The sequence below is a fragment of the Mauremys mutica genome, chromosome 10 (assembly GCF_020497125.1).
Source record: "Mauremys mutica isolate MM-2020 ecotype Southern chromosome 10, ASM2049712v1, whole genome shotgun sequence".
NCBI classification, from domain to species: Eukaryota; Metazoa; Chordata; order Testudines; family Geoemydidae; genus Mauremys; species Mauremys mutica.
In genome coordinates this window covers 43,596,752-43,613,803 of record NC_059081.1, presented here as the reverse complement: position 1 = coordinate 43,613,803, position 17,052 = coordinate 43,596,752, and the positions used below count along the sequence as shown (strand labels likewise).

General features: G+C 37.9%; 1 protein-coding gene across 1 annotated transcript in view; it reads left to right on the top strand.

Moving 5' to 3' along the window:
* Positions 1-17,052, top strand: part of TTN (titin) — a 309,757-nt gene that overhangs the window by 197,102 nt on the left and 95,603 nt on the right. The window contains exons 53-75 of the mRNA XM_045032840.1: positions 2,931-2,984; positions 4,015-4,413; positions 4,624-4,899; positions 5,617-5,892; positions 6,045-6,184; positions 6,697-6,823; positions 6,913-7,176; positions 7,286-7,552; positions 7,704-7,967; positions 8,063-8,202; positions 8,323-8,449; positions 8,559-8,825; positions 8,928-9,194; positions 9,830-10,096; positions 10,200-10,339; positions 11,176-11,302; positions 12,097-12,239; positions 14,669-14,792; positions 15,385-15,651; positions 15,785-15,882; positions 16,054-16,222; positions 16,321-16,587; positions 16,707-16,973. Of these exons, the coding sequence (XP_044888775.1) occupies positions 2,931-2,984; positions 4,015-4,413; positions 4,624-4,899; positions 5,617-5,892; positions 6,045-6,184; positions 6,697-6,823; positions 6,913-7,176; positions 7,286-7,552; positions 7,704-7,967; positions 8,063-8,202; positions 8,323-8,449; positions 8,559-8,825; positions 8,928-9,194; positions 9,830-10,096; positions 10,200-10,339; positions 11,176-11,302; positions 12,097-12,239; positions 14,669-14,792; positions 15,385-15,651; positions 15,785-15,882; positions 16,054-16,222; positions 16,321-16,587; positions 16,707-16,973 (4,737 nt within the window). The remainder of the gene's footprint in view (positions 1-2,930; positions 2,985-4,014; positions 4,414-4,623; positions 4,900-5,616; positions 5,893-6,044; positions 6,185-6,696; positions 6,824-6,912; positions 7,177-7,285; positions 7,553-7,703; positions 7,968-8,062; positions 8,203-8,322; positions 8,450-8,558; positions 8,826-8,927; positions 9,195-9,829; positions 10,097-10,199; positions 10,340-11,175; positions 11,303-12,096; positions 12,240-14,668; positions 14,793-15,384; positions 15,652-15,784; positions 15,883-16,053; positions 16,223-16,320; positions 16,588-16,706; positions 16,974-17,052) is intronic.

Genomic DNA, 17,052 nt, shown 5'->3' with positions numbered 1-17,052 from the left:
TAAAGGAAAGTCCTATTAGATGTCAAAGGATGAGGGCAAAAAATAATATTAAAAAGGTATCTCCCAAAAGAGAAACCCCAGCCAGGGCCGCTCGTGGGGGGGGGCGCAAGTGGGGCAATTTGCCCTGGATCCCGCAGGGGCCCCCACAAGAATGTCGGAGGCTGCCTCCGCCTCCGCCTTCCCCCATCCCCCAGCGCCTCAGCGTGCCGCATCCAGGAGCAGCCCTGGACAGAGCCAAAGCAGCATGGCTCCACTGGGGCCTAAGCTCCTCCCACTCGGATCTGTGTGGTAAGGGGGCGGGGCTGTGAGCTGCGGCTGAGTGGCGGGAGCTCAAGTCCCGTGGAGCCACGCCGCTTTAGCTCTGTCAAGGGCTGCTTCTGGACGCAGCGCGCTGAGGCTCCGGGAGAGGGGGGAGGCGGGAGTAAGCAGCATGGTAAGCCCCTCTGAGATGGACACCCCCGACCTCTCCCAGCCCTGACCCCCAGCTCCGAGCCCAGCCCTCTGAGCCAGACACCCCCCGACCTCTCCCCAGCCCTGGCCCCCAGCTCCAAGCCCAGCCCCTCTGAGCCGGACACCCCCCTGACCCCACCCCCCCACAGCCCTGATCCCCAGCTCTGAGCCCAGCCCCTGTGAACTGGGCACCCCCCAACCCAGAGCCCAGCTCCTCACCCAGCCCTGGGCAACAGCAGCACCACCCCCAGGCAGTGACAGCCCATTGGCACCAACCATCACCATCACCCAGCGACAGCCCATTATGTAATTGCAAATGTATACATACCATTAAAGCATTTAATGTTTTTTAAATAATGTATTTTGTGTATTTTCAAATTATTAAAAAATAATTTTTGAAGGTATTTCACTGGTTAGTATCATGTATTTGGAAATGTAAAAAATATAGTATTGCAACTTTTTTTTATGGAAGGGGCCCCCAAAATTGCTTTGCCCCAGGCCCCCTGAATCCTCTGGGCGGCCCTGACCCCAGCTCTTAAAAATAGTGAGCAAATCTTAAACTGAAAGACACAAATCTCCTTTAAATATAGAGGAACTCAAGCTTTCTGGAAGAGAATTCTCTGCTGCAGAAGACATGTCAGATAAAATAGCAGCATAACGTGGCAGTAAAAAAAGTACTCCTGTCACCAAGAAAACAGAGAAGAAAACAAAGCCTTTGGACCAAAAGCTGTCTTGTAATAGAATGCCCAACAAAGAAGATGTCCCAGTCTCCAAAAGCCTAGATAAAGTTATCACTCCATTAAAGAAGAGAGAGAAGACTGGGGACTGGATCTCACCAAGCATGGTAGAGTTTCAGAAGATGACTGGCAATTGGATTAATCTGAGGAGCTGAAAGAAGCTGTGGAATGTCTGGTGGAAAGCTAGGTGAGAAGGCTGCTTCCAGACTCCTCCACAGAGAGCTCATTGTATAAGCTTTGGAAGAAAACACCATTTCTCATCATTATCTGCTTGTGTTTATTTGTCAGTCTGTTTGTATCCTTCAGTACCTTTTGTATCTCTATCTAATGCATCAGTTCTCAGAACAGGCATTCAAACATCTGTCACTAGTTTGTCTTCTAGTGTGTATCATCTGAACATACATCTGTATCTTTTGTGTTCATTGTATTATTTGTACATTATTTTTAAATGTTAGTTTAAATCATCTATATATTGTTACTGTAAAATTGCAGAGCAGTTCACACAATTTTTTCACACTTACACCTCTTTTTTTATCATTTCTTGCATTCTGTGTCCTGCATTTCAGATCGCTCAAACGTTTAAAACAATCATTGTATACACATATACAGAATGCGGGATAATAGGAAGTGTGATGTGGAAAATATTTTCAAAAGTGAGGGATGACCTGTCATAATTTATGAATGAGACAAGGTGGGGGAGACCAACTTCTGTCTAATAAAAGATATTACCTCAGCAGCCTTGTCTCTCTCATATCCTGGGACCAGCATGTATACAACAACACTGCAAACAATAGTTCATGAATGGCAGAGTGAAGCAGAAACACATATGAATTATGATAAATCATCCCTAACTCTTGAGCATAGCCCTCTGCCTTTGAACACGTATTTCATGAATAAATGAATATATTTCTTGGCTTGGTTTTTACAATATTTTACAATTTTACAATTTTAGCTTTTAAAAGCTGTTAAAACAGGTTGAAAAAGAGATCTGAGCTACCTCAATTTACTGGTGGGTGGGTCATACATGGCTTTTTATTATTGGTACTCAATAGTCAAGGTATTGGTGTTCTTTGGAGGCAGTGACATTTGTGTGGACTGCAATTTTTTGAAATGGCCTTTGTTTCAATTGGTGGTTGGGTAGTCATGCAATAGTTTATGAATGTCTCTTGTTAAGGGTATTTAGATTTGTACTTCTTTGTAATGCCTCACTAGAGCAGGAAAGACAGGTTCTAGCATGCTAAGTGGCAGTTTCTTCCACTACTGTCCTTTGAGAAATCATTTATTTTACAAAGTTTCATTGTTTTGCCCATAACTGACTATTACCATTTTATTTATCATTTGCAGCTTTTTTGTTTACATTTGATTTAAAAGCCCGTAACTGAGAGCTTAGGGTTAGTGAATAGCCACTTCACAGCGAGTCTTAAAAAATGACCGAGTTTTTTGACAGAACAAAATATTGTTAAAAGGAGGGTTCCTAAGCTCCACTTTTAATATCTACCACAGGATATGCAGTTTTAGATGCTATTCTTCAAAATATTCAATATCAGTCTAACTATTGACAGTATATGTTGTATAAAAATGTATATGTTTACACCCTTCTCCTCGCTGTATGAATATATGTATGTATGGAGACAGAAGAAAGAGAAAATGTCACTTTTTAAAAGATTTTTATCTTAATGTTAATGCATACATCTACTTAACCAGACTTAATACATTGCTAATACTATTGCTGTTTTACTGTAGAGCCCAAAGCATCAAAAGAGGAACCTGGCAAGGTTAAAACTCCTATTAAAGGTAAGAAAAATGATCATAAAATACAAAAGTCTGCATGTATAAAATCCTAATGATAATGAATGCTTTCAGCTTTCTGTGGTGTAAATGATTGGACAGCAGACTTCCCAAATATGACTTAGAATGACAAGGATTTGATAAAGTTTCATCTAAACTGTGTCTCTCTTTTTTTTTTTTCCAAGACAATATTTGTTCCTATTTCTGAAGTTACATTTTTAATGAAATCATCTTTAAAAATCCATGTGATTCAGCCACTAACACAGGATATGAAACTTAACCTTGCTTATATTGTCATATTTGACTCAAACAATGGACAAATTTAGAATAGAGATTAATATTAAACTTTAAATAAAAGCAACAAAGAATCCTGTGGCACCTTATAGACTAACAGACGTTTTGCAGCATGAGCTTTCGTGGGTGAATACCCACTTCTTCGGATGCAAGACATCTTGCATCCGAAGAAGTGGGTATTCACCCACGAAAGCTCATGCTGCAAAACGTCTGTTAGTCTATAAGGTGCCACAGGATTCTTTGTTGCTTTTACAGATCCAGACTAACACGGCTACCCCTCTGATACTTGAAACTTTAAATAAAATCTCTCTAAAATGTTGCCATTCAGATTAAGTAAATAGACTTATGATTCTGATTATGTTCTGCCTCATTCTGTTCAAAGCAAATTAAGCTTTACTATGACTACACTGGTAATCAAAGAGGAAAACTGTAAAAGAGGGCATATCAAATCTCAGTATGGGTGTTTTAGACATAACACCCATACTGTTAACTTTAACCCAGTTGAAACTTTGAGCATGAAGAACTGCACGGCACCCCAGCTTTTAACATGGTCCAGGTAGAATTGTGGACTGCTTAATCTAGGCTTGATTGTGCAGTTTTTGTGCTCTAATTGCATCACTGTCAATTTTGTCAAACTGGCAACTAAGCATCTCGCTCATGAACCTCATTCAGCTCAGCTTCCACAGCATGCATACAAGCAAAACTCTAAATTGGGACAAGTTTATTCATCTCTACATCTGACTTTTAGCCAAGAAGACACCATCCCCTGCAGAACTGGAGAGGAGGAAACTAAGGCCAGGCAGTGGAGGTGAAAAACCTCCTGAAGAGCCACCATTCACCTACCAACTTAAAGCTGTGCCACTCAAGTTTGTCAAAGAAATGAAGGACATAGTGCTGAAAGAAGCTGAATCTATTGGCTCTTCTGCAATATTTGAGGTTCTTATCTCTCCCTCTACTGCAATTACCAGCTGGATGAAAGACGGAAATAACATCCGAGAGAGCCCAAAGCACCGGTTTATTGCAGATGGCAAAGACAGGAAGCTGCATATTATTGATGTCCAGCTTTCAGATTCCGGCGAGTACACTTGTGTGCTACGTCTGGGAAACAAAGAAAAGACCTCCACAGCTAAACTCATTGTTGAAGGTATTTCCTTGCACCCTGAATATGCTTCAGATTCTTCAACAACTTAAAGGATAGCTATAATTTACAGATTTAAATATGTTTGTATGTTGTGAGTTTTCAGTAATTGTCGTCATTTCCATTGATCATTTCATATTTTCATCCTATATGCAGTGCGTCTCTATGCTGTATAAAAAATAAAATGCATCAAAATATGTTTCCCTCTTCCCCCAGAAATACCAGTACGTTTTGTGAAAACTCTTGAGGAACAAGTCACAGTGGTCAAAGGGCAGCCATTTTATCTGAGCTGTGAGCTGAACAAAGAGAGAGATGTGGTGTGGAGGAAGGATGGAAAGATCATAAAAGATAAACCTGGAAAGTACACTCTGAATATTATTGGTTTGCAACGTGCCCTCACCATCATGGATGCAGATGACACTGATGCTGGCACTTATACTGTGACAGTGGAAGATACTGACCTCAAATGTGACTCTGTTGTTCAAGTAATAGGTAAGCAATCAGAGTCAAACTCTAATTTCTCTCCTTTGAATTTGTGTTCATGTTTGGGGTGCTTTAAAATTAGGAAAGTTTGACTTGATTGGTACCTGAAAAGGAGCACAAAAGGGTGGTCACCGTATTTTATTCCTTAGGTAATGGGTTCATTATTCTTCACCTTTGTTTAACACATTTTGAAATATTCACTCTTGGTATTTTAGGGCCTAACTCCCACTGAAGTTATAGGAAAATCTGCTACTCAAAGAGAGATGAATCAGAATTACCATTTTATAGGCATAGGGTCATATTGATCCTCATGTGGAACTCCCAGTCAGGATCAGTGGGGAGTAGTGCTTGAAATTCTATGCTAGAATTAACCAGATTTCATCAATATTGTTGGAAGTGGACTCCTATTTGATGGTTTTATCTGCTGAATATTAGTAGATAATTTTGGCATATATATGGATTGCTCTCAGTTCCCCAATAAGTTGCTATGATTTATTGGAGGGTCTTTGGTTTTTTTGGCAATCCTGATATAGACACTCCTAGCCATCTGCCCTCCATAAATTGCAAACAAGTTTTTGGGAAATGTTCTACTCTGGTTGCATATGACAACTTCTATTATTGGAATAACCTAAATTCCAGAAGCCCTTATTTCTCTCGTTTATGAACCCACTTATATGTATTAATAGCCTATGAACCCTAATTTTTAATTAACTTTTTCTCATGCAGAAATGATAAGAGACTGGTTGGTGAAACCTATAAGAGACCAGCATGTGAAACCAAAGGGTACAGCTACTTTTGTTTGCAATCTTGTCAAGGATACACCAAATTTTAAATGGTACAGGGGAGATGAGGAAATTCCAGCTGAACCAACTGAAAAGACAGAAATCTTGAAAGAAGGAAATCTCATTTACCTCAAAATTAAGAAGGCGACACCTGAAGATATTGGAGAATATGCAGTGGAAGTTGAAGGTCGCAGATATGCAGCTAAACTGACCCTCGGTGGTAAGGAAGTTTTTCTGAATATTATATGTAATTATTGTATATGCCAGTATTTTCAACCCTTTCAAAACAAGAATATTCAAAACTTGAACAGCTGTAAAGTTGTATCAAAACTTTCATTGACTATGTTACACACGTTTGCTTGTGCATCTCAGAGCGTGAGGTTGAGCTGCTTAAACCACTGGAGGATGTTACTGTTTATGAGAAAGAAACAGCAAACTTCGACACAGAAATTTCTGAGGAAGATATTCCTGGAGAATGGAAACTGAAAGGAGAAATCCTGAGGCCCTCACCTGTAAGCATCCTCTCATTTAAAAAAGCAGTTCATTTAAAATGAGAATACTATGAGCAAGTTCCACAAACTTTTATGTTAGTCACATTGTAAATTTTTTGCTAGTCTGTTGTGTCTCTGCAGTCATCCAGTGCTCCAGCACAGAAATTAGAGAGGTTAAGTTTTATGATGATTGAAGATGTGGTCCTCCTCAAGGAACTACATTTCACAACAAATAACATAAAATAATTTGCAAGGCTTCACATCACAACAAAAATATCCAGGCCCATGTAAATTGCTAGAGGGGTGCCTAAGTTAAACATAGGAGTTGAGCATTAAAGAAATGTATTTTATTTTACTTTTTAAGATTTCCTTTCAAGTAAAATCATTTTTATTTGATAGCAATACTGTTCTCTAACAGGCAACTATTCCCTGTGTGTAAAACAAGATTTGGAGTGTTTCTTTTTTATGAACACAGGCTAATATTGTGTATTTAGAATACCAGCTTCCTTACTAAAAACATGTAATTTCTCCAGACTTGTGAAATCAAAGCTGAAGGAGGAAAACGCTTCCTCACCTTACACAAAGTCAAGTTGGAACAGGCTGGTGAAATCCTCTACCAAGCACTCAATGCGCTCACTACAGCTATCCTGACAGTGAAAGGTACACTGTACTAGCAAATAAAGTATAGTATCACTTAGTCCAAGTTCACACTGAGTGCTTGAAAAAAATTAATTCTGTTTTGTTTCTAGAAATCGAACTTGACTTTGCTGTGCCTCTGAAAGATGTCACTGTTCCTGAGAAGCGTCAGGCTCGATTTGAATGTGTTCTCACCCGGGAAGCCAATGTTATATGGTCTAAGGGCACTGATATAATCAAAGTTGGAGACAAATTTGATATCATTGCAGATGGAAAGAAACATATCCTTGTAATCAATGATTCACAGTTTGATGATGAAGGAGAATACACTGCTGAAGTGGAAGGGAAGAAGAGTACAGCAAGATTGTTTGTGGAAGGCAAGTATCTCATTATGAGCAGAGGCTATGTGAAGATTATTAAAGAGCACATCTTCTAGAACTTCACTAGCCTAATGTTAAGGTACTGACTGGCAATGTTTAATTATAGGTATCAGGTTGAAGTTCATCACACCTCTAAAAGACCAAACAGTGAAAGAAGGGGAAACGGCTCACTTTGAGTTCGAGCTTTCTCATGAAGATATGGTAGTGACCTGGTTCAAAAATGACAAAAAACTCCACACAAGCAGAACGGTTCTGATTCATGCAGAAGGCAAGACTCACAAATTAGAAATGAGAGAAGTGACACTTGATGATATCTCTGAGATAAAGGCTGAAGTCAAGGGCTTGCACACTCGTGCAAAGCTCCAAGTCTTAGGTAAAGTATTACCACCATTTAATATAAACAATTTCTTACAGGAATAGTGACAAAACATTTGTTTTAATAACTTTTTATGTTTCAAAATGCCTTCAATTATATATTGATTGTGAGTTTACTAACTGTTTCACAAACAACATGCCATTTGTAGAGGCCGATCCATACTTCACCGTGAAATTACAAGACTATTCTGCTGTAGAGAAAGACGATGTCGTTCTGGAGTGCGAACTTAGCAAAGATGTACCAGTGAAATGGTACAAAGATGGCCAAGAGCTTACAGCTTCTAAGAGAATCTCCATAAAGACTGAGGGCACGCGCCGTATCCTAAAAATCAAGAAGATTGAAGATGGTGATAAGGGCAACTACGAGTGTGACTGTGGAACTGACAAGACAAAAGCTAATGTTAACATTGAGCGTAAGTGCTGATGCCTTCCCAACTGGACCCCAGCTGAAAACCTTGTAACATATAGCTTAATACAGTAAAGTTGACCTGTGTTTTTGTGCTTCCAGCTCGTATAATAAAAGTGGAGCGCCCCCTGTATGGAGTGGAGGTATTTGTTGGTGAAACAGCTCGTTTTGAGGTTGAAATCTCTGAGCCCGATATCCACCCCATATGGAAGTTAAAGGGAGAAACTTTAACACCTTCACCTGTAAGGCTCTTTCATTATTTTTTAAATCACAATGTACATTTTAAAAATAAAAATTCCCCATAGTAATATGTGATGGATGATGGCTTAGAAAAATTATATTTATTTCCTCCTTCAAACCAGAACTGTGAAATAATCGAAGATGGGAAGAAGCATGTTCTTATCCTTTATAATTGCAAACTGGATATGACTGGAGAAGTTTCCTTCCAGGCTGCAAATGCTAAAAGTGCAGCTAATCTGAAAGTGAAAGGTATAGTGGTCACATTCTCAGTGCATACAAAACTTGCTTATTAAATCTACCAATAAAAAAGCCAGCATAAATGCATCTCTGAACTTGTAATGATCTTCTCTGATTTCAGAACTACCTCTCATCTTTATCACTCCACTCAGTGATATCAAGGTCTTTGAGAAGGATGCGGCCAAGTTTGAATGTGAGGTGTCTAGGGAACCCAAGACTTTCCGTTGGTTGAAAGGAACACAAGAGATTACGGGTGATGAGAAGTTTGAAATTATCTCAGAGGGCACAAGACATGCCCTGGTAATTAAGACAGTTGCATTTGAGGATGAAGCTAAATATATGTTTGAAGCTGAAGATAAAAGAACAAGTGCCAAGCTGATCATTGAAGGTTTGTTTGACTTTATGCTTCTATGGATAATACACTTGATAGTTGTCTTTCAATTGTTTTTTACATAAATATCATAATTAATGAGACACATTGTTTGTTTAGGCATTCGTCTGGAATTCATTACTCCTCTCAAAGATGTAACAGCAAAGGAGCGTGAGACTGCAGAGTTTACTGTAGAACTATCTCATGACAATATCCCTGTTGCCTGGTTCAAGAATGACCAGCGACTGCATACCAGTAAGGTGGTTTCAATGAAAGACGATGGCAAATTCCATACACTCACATTTAAAGATCTCTCTATTGATGACACGTCTCAGATCAGAGTTGAAGCTATGAGCAAATCTTCTGAAGCTAAACTCACGGTTATTGGTAAGTGTATCCTACTTTTATTCAATATGAATTCACATGTTGGATATTATATGTATTCCTAAAAAAAGAACACACTATTGGGAATCAAAAAGTCTTGTTTACAAATCCCTGGTGTGCCACAAACTCACTGTGTGCTCTTGACAAGTCACCTGAATCTCTTTGTGTCTCCATTTCTATGTTTACAAAGATAATACTAATTATTTCAAACCTTCTCAGAACTGTTGCGAGGATTCGTTGATTAATATGTGTACAGTGCTTTGGAGCTGTTAAGCATTTTGTATTCTTTAGAGAGCCGGCACAATATTTTCCAGAAAAGTTAGCATTTATTACTCTCAATGTACTTCTTTCTGTGCTATTTTTGAATAGCTATCCTAATAGGTTTTTGCTGGTTTTTGTAATCAAACCACCATATCCAACATAAATATATATCAAAATGTTGGGACACTCAGAAAATAACAATGTTATAATTTTTATTGTTGTTATTCCTCTGTTCAGACACTTAACAGGAATAAAAACTTTAGCCATGCCTTATGTATCCTGCATGACCTAAGATGGTACAAACTTTATAAAAAGGACTAATTGTGCTTTTAAAACAATTAAAATTGTTATATGCTTATCTCAACTTGTACTTGCAGAGGGAGATCCTTACTTTACTGCAAAGCTTCAAGATTATACTGCTGTAGAGAGAGATGAAGTGATTTTACAATGTGAAATTAGCAAAGCAGATGCTCCTGTGAAATGGATGAAAGATGGCAAAGAAATAACTCCATCAAAAAATGTTGTTATCAAGGCTGATGGCAAAAAGAGAATCCTGATCCTCAAGAAAGCTTTGAAGAAAGACATTGGAACATACACCTGTGATTGTGGCACTGACCAAACCTCTGCCAAACTCAACATTGAAGGTAAGGTGGTTTTGTCAGTGCCTCTCTGTTGTAAAGCTCTTCTCGTGAGTTTCTATTGAAGGCTGATGGCATCAAATGTTCCTTTGTTTTTCTCACTCCTCAGAGCGGGATATTAAGATTTTGCGCCACCTGTACAGTGTGGAGGTAATTGAGACAGAGACTGCCCGCTTTGATACTGAAATCTCTGAGGAAGATGTCCACGCCAGTTGGAAACTAAAAGGAGAAACCCTGAACCAATCACCTGTAAGCATAATGCTGATCAAGCCCAGACTTCTGTGTGGATAGAGATTCATAACAACTATGAGATAAAAAAATACATTTCAGATTATTTTAATTTACCTTCTAACTTTTGAGATTTTAGGTGCACTTGATTCAGATTTTTTCATTTTTCTCCACAACCAGGAAGGCTAGAAACTTACTTTTTAAAAACAAAACTGAGGCTGAAAGGCTTACATATTTGCATGACTCTTGGTGATTTAAAAAAAAAACCTCCAAATATTGAGAGACTAACTATAAAAAGCTAGGAGATGGCAACACTGAATTCAGCAGTCCTGATGGAAATAAATAAACACTAGGAAAAGTGAGATAGTTGTAACTTTGTGTGTCTGTGAGAGAGAGAGTGATATGTGGATCTAAAATGAGGGCTATCTTTTGTAATGAGAGACCATTGATATCTTCATTAGCACTGCCAGAAACGTGCTACTGCTAGTGCTTACAGTGTCTTCAATATATCTAAGTTCTTCCCAACATCCCACTTTGTCAGTGTGTTGTTCATGAATAAGTTTATATCTTCAGCAGAACTAATGGAATTAGCCCTTAAGTGGATTATGAGCAAGCCCATCATTTGAATTGTGGGCTGTACTAGGCAATTTAGTAGCAGTTCAGATTTAGTATATATATGTCACTAGACATTATGGATATTTTAGAAATAAAAGAGAGAGAAAGGTGTTAGCAAGGCTACATGTATCTCTAAAAAATATTCTGCATAGGAGTGTTGTTTTACATACAGTATATACTTTGTGTGTCTGCGGAAATTCTATGAACGCAACTTCTATATTTTGTTGTTTTCCTTCTTGAAGGAGTGTGAAATTAAGGAGGAAGGCAAAAAGCACTTCCTCGTATTGTACAATGTACGTTTGGACCAAGCTGGTGGAGTGGACTTCCAAGCAGCAAATGCCAAATCCAGTGCTCATCTTCGAGTGAAACGTAAGTGTCTTATTACTATATGAATGGATACAGTGAATGCTGGGTCTTTAAAACTAGAAGAAATGAATTAAAATGAAACTAACTGAATCATTACATCACACAGCTGGTTGTTTGGGATGGGTGGCTAGATCACTAAACTGCACCAAGCCCCTGGTCACTCCTTGAAGGGACAGTGATTCTAAAGTATCGGTCACTGATGACCTTGATACCTGTTAGTTTAAGAATTTTTTTAAATATAATTTGTATAGTTTCTTTTTATTAGAGCAAGATTTAAAGGACATTGATTTTAAGGCTTCTGGGTGGTCTTGCATCATCAGTTGTTATGCAACTGAAGTATTACAACCGAAAGCTTTATTGTGCTGACATTTCTGGTTTCAATTGTGGGGATGCCACCACACTAACATTTGGGGAAAGAACTAAGCACTTGATGGACAGGGACAGATCACATGGTTGGAGACCACTTGTCTCTCCCTCCAATCCTAGCTCTCACTATTTTGGAAGGCACATGCCTTATCTAGCAAGAGGCATGCAGGGCTTGGCAGGGAGACAGATGCAACTTTCCTGCTGACCTTGTTCATTTTAAAGAAACAGGCTCTGCAAATAAGGAATCTCCAGTGCCCAACCCTCCCCCTAAGAACCCCAAGTGGCCCCCTTCTAGTTAGGGAATTTAAATAGCTTTGCATTACCATGTCTCTCTCTCTTGGGAGATGCCACCATAGAGATTAGTGGGTAGGACAGCAGCCCTCTCTTGAGTGAAGTGACTAATGTGAAGATGATTTCTCCCCTTCGCCAAGCACGAGTAATTGGCCTGCTCAGACCGCTCAAGGATGTAACAGTGACAGCTGGTGAATCAGCCACCTTTGACTGTGAGCTCTCCTATGAGGGTATCGTGGTGGAGTGGTTCTTGCATGGACAGAAACTGGAACCCAGTGACAAGGTAAAGAGACTTCCTGCCACCTGCTTTCTTCCACTCCTAATTTCCCCCTTTCTTCCTTTCCTCCACACTCTCCTTTATGTCTTACCTCCCTCCTTCCAGCAGCAGAAGCACTAAGACAGAGGAATGTGCTGCTTCTATTTTCAGATGTACAGTGTTCTCACTTAAACATATATTTATATTTTTCTGTAAATAAAGTGGAGCTGAAATAGCATGTGTATTTATCACACAAAGAAAAGTTAAAAGGTCTCAAAACACTGGCCACAAGAATAAAAAGCTTTTTGTGCCTGAATTGTTGGCAATTGCAGCCACAAGGGGTATGAAGTGGTTCCTGCTAAGGTGTGTTTCAGTTTGAGTGAGTTTTATGAATAAATGCAGTTCCTGATTCTTTCCACTGAAAGTAGAGCTGCGGTCCAGTTCTGCATATATGGGGATTAAGAAGACTGAAATTCCATTTCAGGCATTTGATCAGGCTTTCCAGATAACTTTCTAGGCAGGTTTGCTTGCCAAGCATTTCTCACTAGCTATTTTTAACCCTTCTTCAAGTGCTGGCTCTTAGCTCTGAGATTTGAGCTGCCTGGAATGTAGTTAATTGAATATTTTAAGTTTGCCAACAGTAGGGAGTATATTATAAAAATATAAAATATATGTTACAATTTTTAAGATGCAGTTATTCGGATGCATTCTTTATTAGGTACTCATTTTTGGTGTAATGTCTTCAGATCTCTAGTTAAATACTCGTAGGGAAACACAAGTAAATGTCTAAGGAATTACACAAGTTAATGAAATTTCAGAATTTGTAATAATGCTGGTAGATGTTTCTTTAATGCAAATTGAAGTTTAGTTTAATTTCTACTGTAGATTTTTCATATATTAATAAGAGGACTCTTGTTTTCAGTGAGATCTTTCTGAGTTTTACTCAGTTTAGCCAAACTCACAACTGTCATCCATATTGCTATACTTAAAGATCTGTAAACAGAATTGAAACTCTGCCAATTAGAGGTTTAATAAACCAAGGTAAAATTCACTTTCATATTTTGAAATAAAAATGTGCAAGGATTTGAGTCAATGAAGTGGATTAATCATTACTATGGACTTGCAAAATATAGTAAGAGATATTGAAACTTCAGTTAAACATTAAGGATATCATCTTATTCTTGTCCATTTGAGCCACTTTCTGACTCATTTCAACTACTTAATGAGATTTTATACCTTAAATCTGATTTCCCCTACACACTTACAGCTCATAGTCGCTTCAGCAAAAGATTTGGTTGCACAGGAATACACGTTCAGGCACTCCATGTTTATTTGATGCATCACTTCCTCTAAAATAACCTCTTTAAACACTGTCACCATTGTTTCCGAGAGTCAAACTGACTCTACAAGAAAATGGGATTTGAGGTTTGACTGTTCTTTACCTTAAACTATCTTGGCCAAGCAAATTTATTACTTCATCTGGACTTCTTTCATCAAAATGTTTCAAAGATATAAATATTTCTTTTGGGCATAATGAGTATTCTCAGAAACAAGTCCATCTCCTCTGTTTTCCTTCTCAATTTAGACTTCCCATTTGCCTTCACCTTACCAGAACTACTTCTATTGCTTGACTTTATACTTTCCTACAAATAATTAAAAATAATTCTTTAGGAGATACTTTATGAACCTCATTCTCTCGGTAGTGGGAGCCTTCTATGTGGTTGTAATGCTGGTGGGTCCACTCCTAGAGTACATGTAGAGCTAAGAGAAGTGCAGCTTCAACAGATGATTCAAGAGTAGATGCAGCATTGGACCATCATGGAGGCTCCCTTCACTAGGGGTCCTTAGCTACAAAAATATACTGGTATAATGTTATCGCAGTGAGTAAAATGCGTGTATAAGGAGAGTTTCAGTTCTTGCACATTTCTCCTATCGCTTTTACTTCAGACATAGTCACAAGGAATACCCACTTTTCACCATAAAGCTGTTGTCACCGCCCATATATACTTTGGTGTTTATAAGCACCAATTCAAAATAAACTTGGTCTCAATTAAGCACCATTTTACAAAATCAATGAGCTAAGATAGCAATTAATGCATTCTTACAAAGGGGTCATTCACAATGAGGTCATTAATCTATTTTAAACACACACACTATGTGAATATGAACATATATTTTTAAGTTATTATTATATATACCATGTAATTACTTTAGATTTTGACACATGCTTCCTCTCAGCGGAGTGCGTGGGAGTACTCTAATACCAGTGCCTGTGTAGATAAGAGGAATATATATATCAAAAATCTTGAAAGTGTCCTACATCCACCATGCATATGTAAGAGGAAATTGTCCAAAAAATGTACACAATAAAAATAATAAAGATTAAATGACATTGAATTGAAGGGTCCTCATATAGTTAATGTGGATACTTACAAAATGCTTTTTTGTTTAATTAGGTTGTCACACGTGCTGAAGGAAGAGTACACTCGCTTATTCTCAGAGATGTCAAGTTAACAGATGCTGGAGAAGTCTCACTGACTGCAAAGGATTTCAGAACACAAGCAAATCTCTTTGTAAAAGGTAAACTGGTTAGCATCATTATATCTGTCTGGTGATTATTAATCCATCATGGATTAGGAAATCTGTGGATACTCTTTATATTAAACTGGTTAGATCATACCTAAAACATTGCATACACTTCTAGTTATCTCAGTACGGGAAAGCAGTTGATAAACTGGAGCAAATTCAGAGAAGAGACACAAAAACAATTGCAATGGTTTCAGGGAATTACTTATAAGAAATGGTAAAAACTGCAATACATGTATACAGTTTGGCTAAACAAATTAAGGTACAGGGGCTTGTGATAATGATTTACAAGTACCTAAAACTGTAAGCACCAAGGAGACAAGGAAATTGTTTATCCTCATCTATGTTTTTACAATTGTAATATGCTAAAACTGAAAAAATGAAAAAAGCTGAATATAGTGAAAAAATTTCCAACAGTATAATCTTTTAGCCTGGTGGATTATTGTCCCAGTAGAAATTATAGAAGCCCCATCACTTGAGAGTAATTTAAAACTAGATTAGACATAGCACTCAGGAATGTATTGTATTGATTGCTGGATGGCTAAAATTATGGTATTCTCCATCTCTAATTTCTATCCTTCTTTAGAACCCCCAGTTGAATTTACTAAACCACTTGAGGACCAGACAGTAGAGGAGGAAGCCACTGCAGTACTGGAGTGTGAAGTATCCAGAGAAAATGCAGAGGTGAAATGGTTCAAGAATGGACATGAAATTCACAAAACAAAGAAGCATGATATCATTGCTGAGGGCAGGGTCAGAAAACTCATTATTCATGGCTGCACATTAGATGATGCTAGAACATATACCTGTGATGCTAAGGATTTCAAGACCTCTTGCTTCTTGAATGTGGAACGTAAGTTACATAATTTAACCTCTTTGTTGTTAGTAATATGATTATTAATAATGCTATCATCTGTAATGATTTATTCTTGCATAACTATGATTATTCTCAACTTTATTTATATATATAATTTTTTTTCTTATAGCTCTTCGTGTTGACTTTACAAAGCCCCTTACTGACCTTGAAGTGAAAGAAAAAGAGATTGCTCGGTTTGAATGTGAAATTTCCCGCCCAAATGTCAAGGTCTGTAATGTCATGTTCTTATTATCTGAATAATACTTCAGTGTGAAGTTGTTGGTTTTTTTTTTTAAATCTCAATCTTATGTTATTGCAAAGTAATACAATGCTGAAATTGATGATGCAATGCATTAACATTAATAACAGTATTACAATATCAATGTGCTTTAAAAACAGGTACGGTGGTTTAAGGATGGCATTGAAATCAGAAAGGGCAAAAAGTATGACATAATTTCCAAAGGTGCCCAGCATATTCTTGTGGTCAACAAATGTCTATTTGAAGATGAAGCAGAATATGCATGTGAAGCAAAAACAGCTAGAACCTCGGGCATCCTAACAGTTATAGGTAAAACTAAATCTACTCTTTAATATACTTCATGTGAAAGAAGAACAATAGCTTGATCGTTTTGTTTTAATCAAATGCTTCTAAATTTCTTATTATAGAGGAGGAAGCTGTTTTCACCAAAAATCTTCCCAATATCGAAGTAAATGAAACTGACACTGTGAAATTCATTTGTGAAGTCTCTAAGCCTGGTGCTGAAGTAACTTGGTTTAAAGGAGATAAGGAATTACCTGAAGGTGGTAGATATGAACAAATTGCTGATGGCCGAAAGAGAATTCTTGTCATTCATAATGCTCGCCTTGACGATGCTGGTGAATACAGCTGTAGGCTTCCAAGTACTCGCACAACCGGCAAACTCAAAGTGCATGGTAAGAAAATTGGTTTGGTATATTTTTTCATAGAAAAATCAGGTAGACAAGGGTATGCAATTTTCTTTTGCTCTGTTTATACAGAAAAAATAATATATGTTCAACATTTATTTTTACAGAACTTGCAGCAGAATTTATTACCAGACCACAAAATGTTGAAGTACTAGAAGGAGAAAAAGCTGAATTTGTCTGCTCAATATCCAAAGATGACTTTGAAGTACAGTGGCTGAGGGGTAATAAAGTACTTGAGGCTGGTGATAAGTATGACATCATTTCAGATGGCAAGAAGCGATTACTCCTCATTAAGGACTCTATTTTAGGAGATGAAGGAAAGTATTCCATCATGGTTGGTGGAATCAAAGCAACAGCACACTTAAAAGTCATTGGTAAGCTTTTGTTTATTTTGGTAAGTTGTGTGTGCACATTTTATTTTATTCTTTTATAGTATGAAAGATGCAATATTTT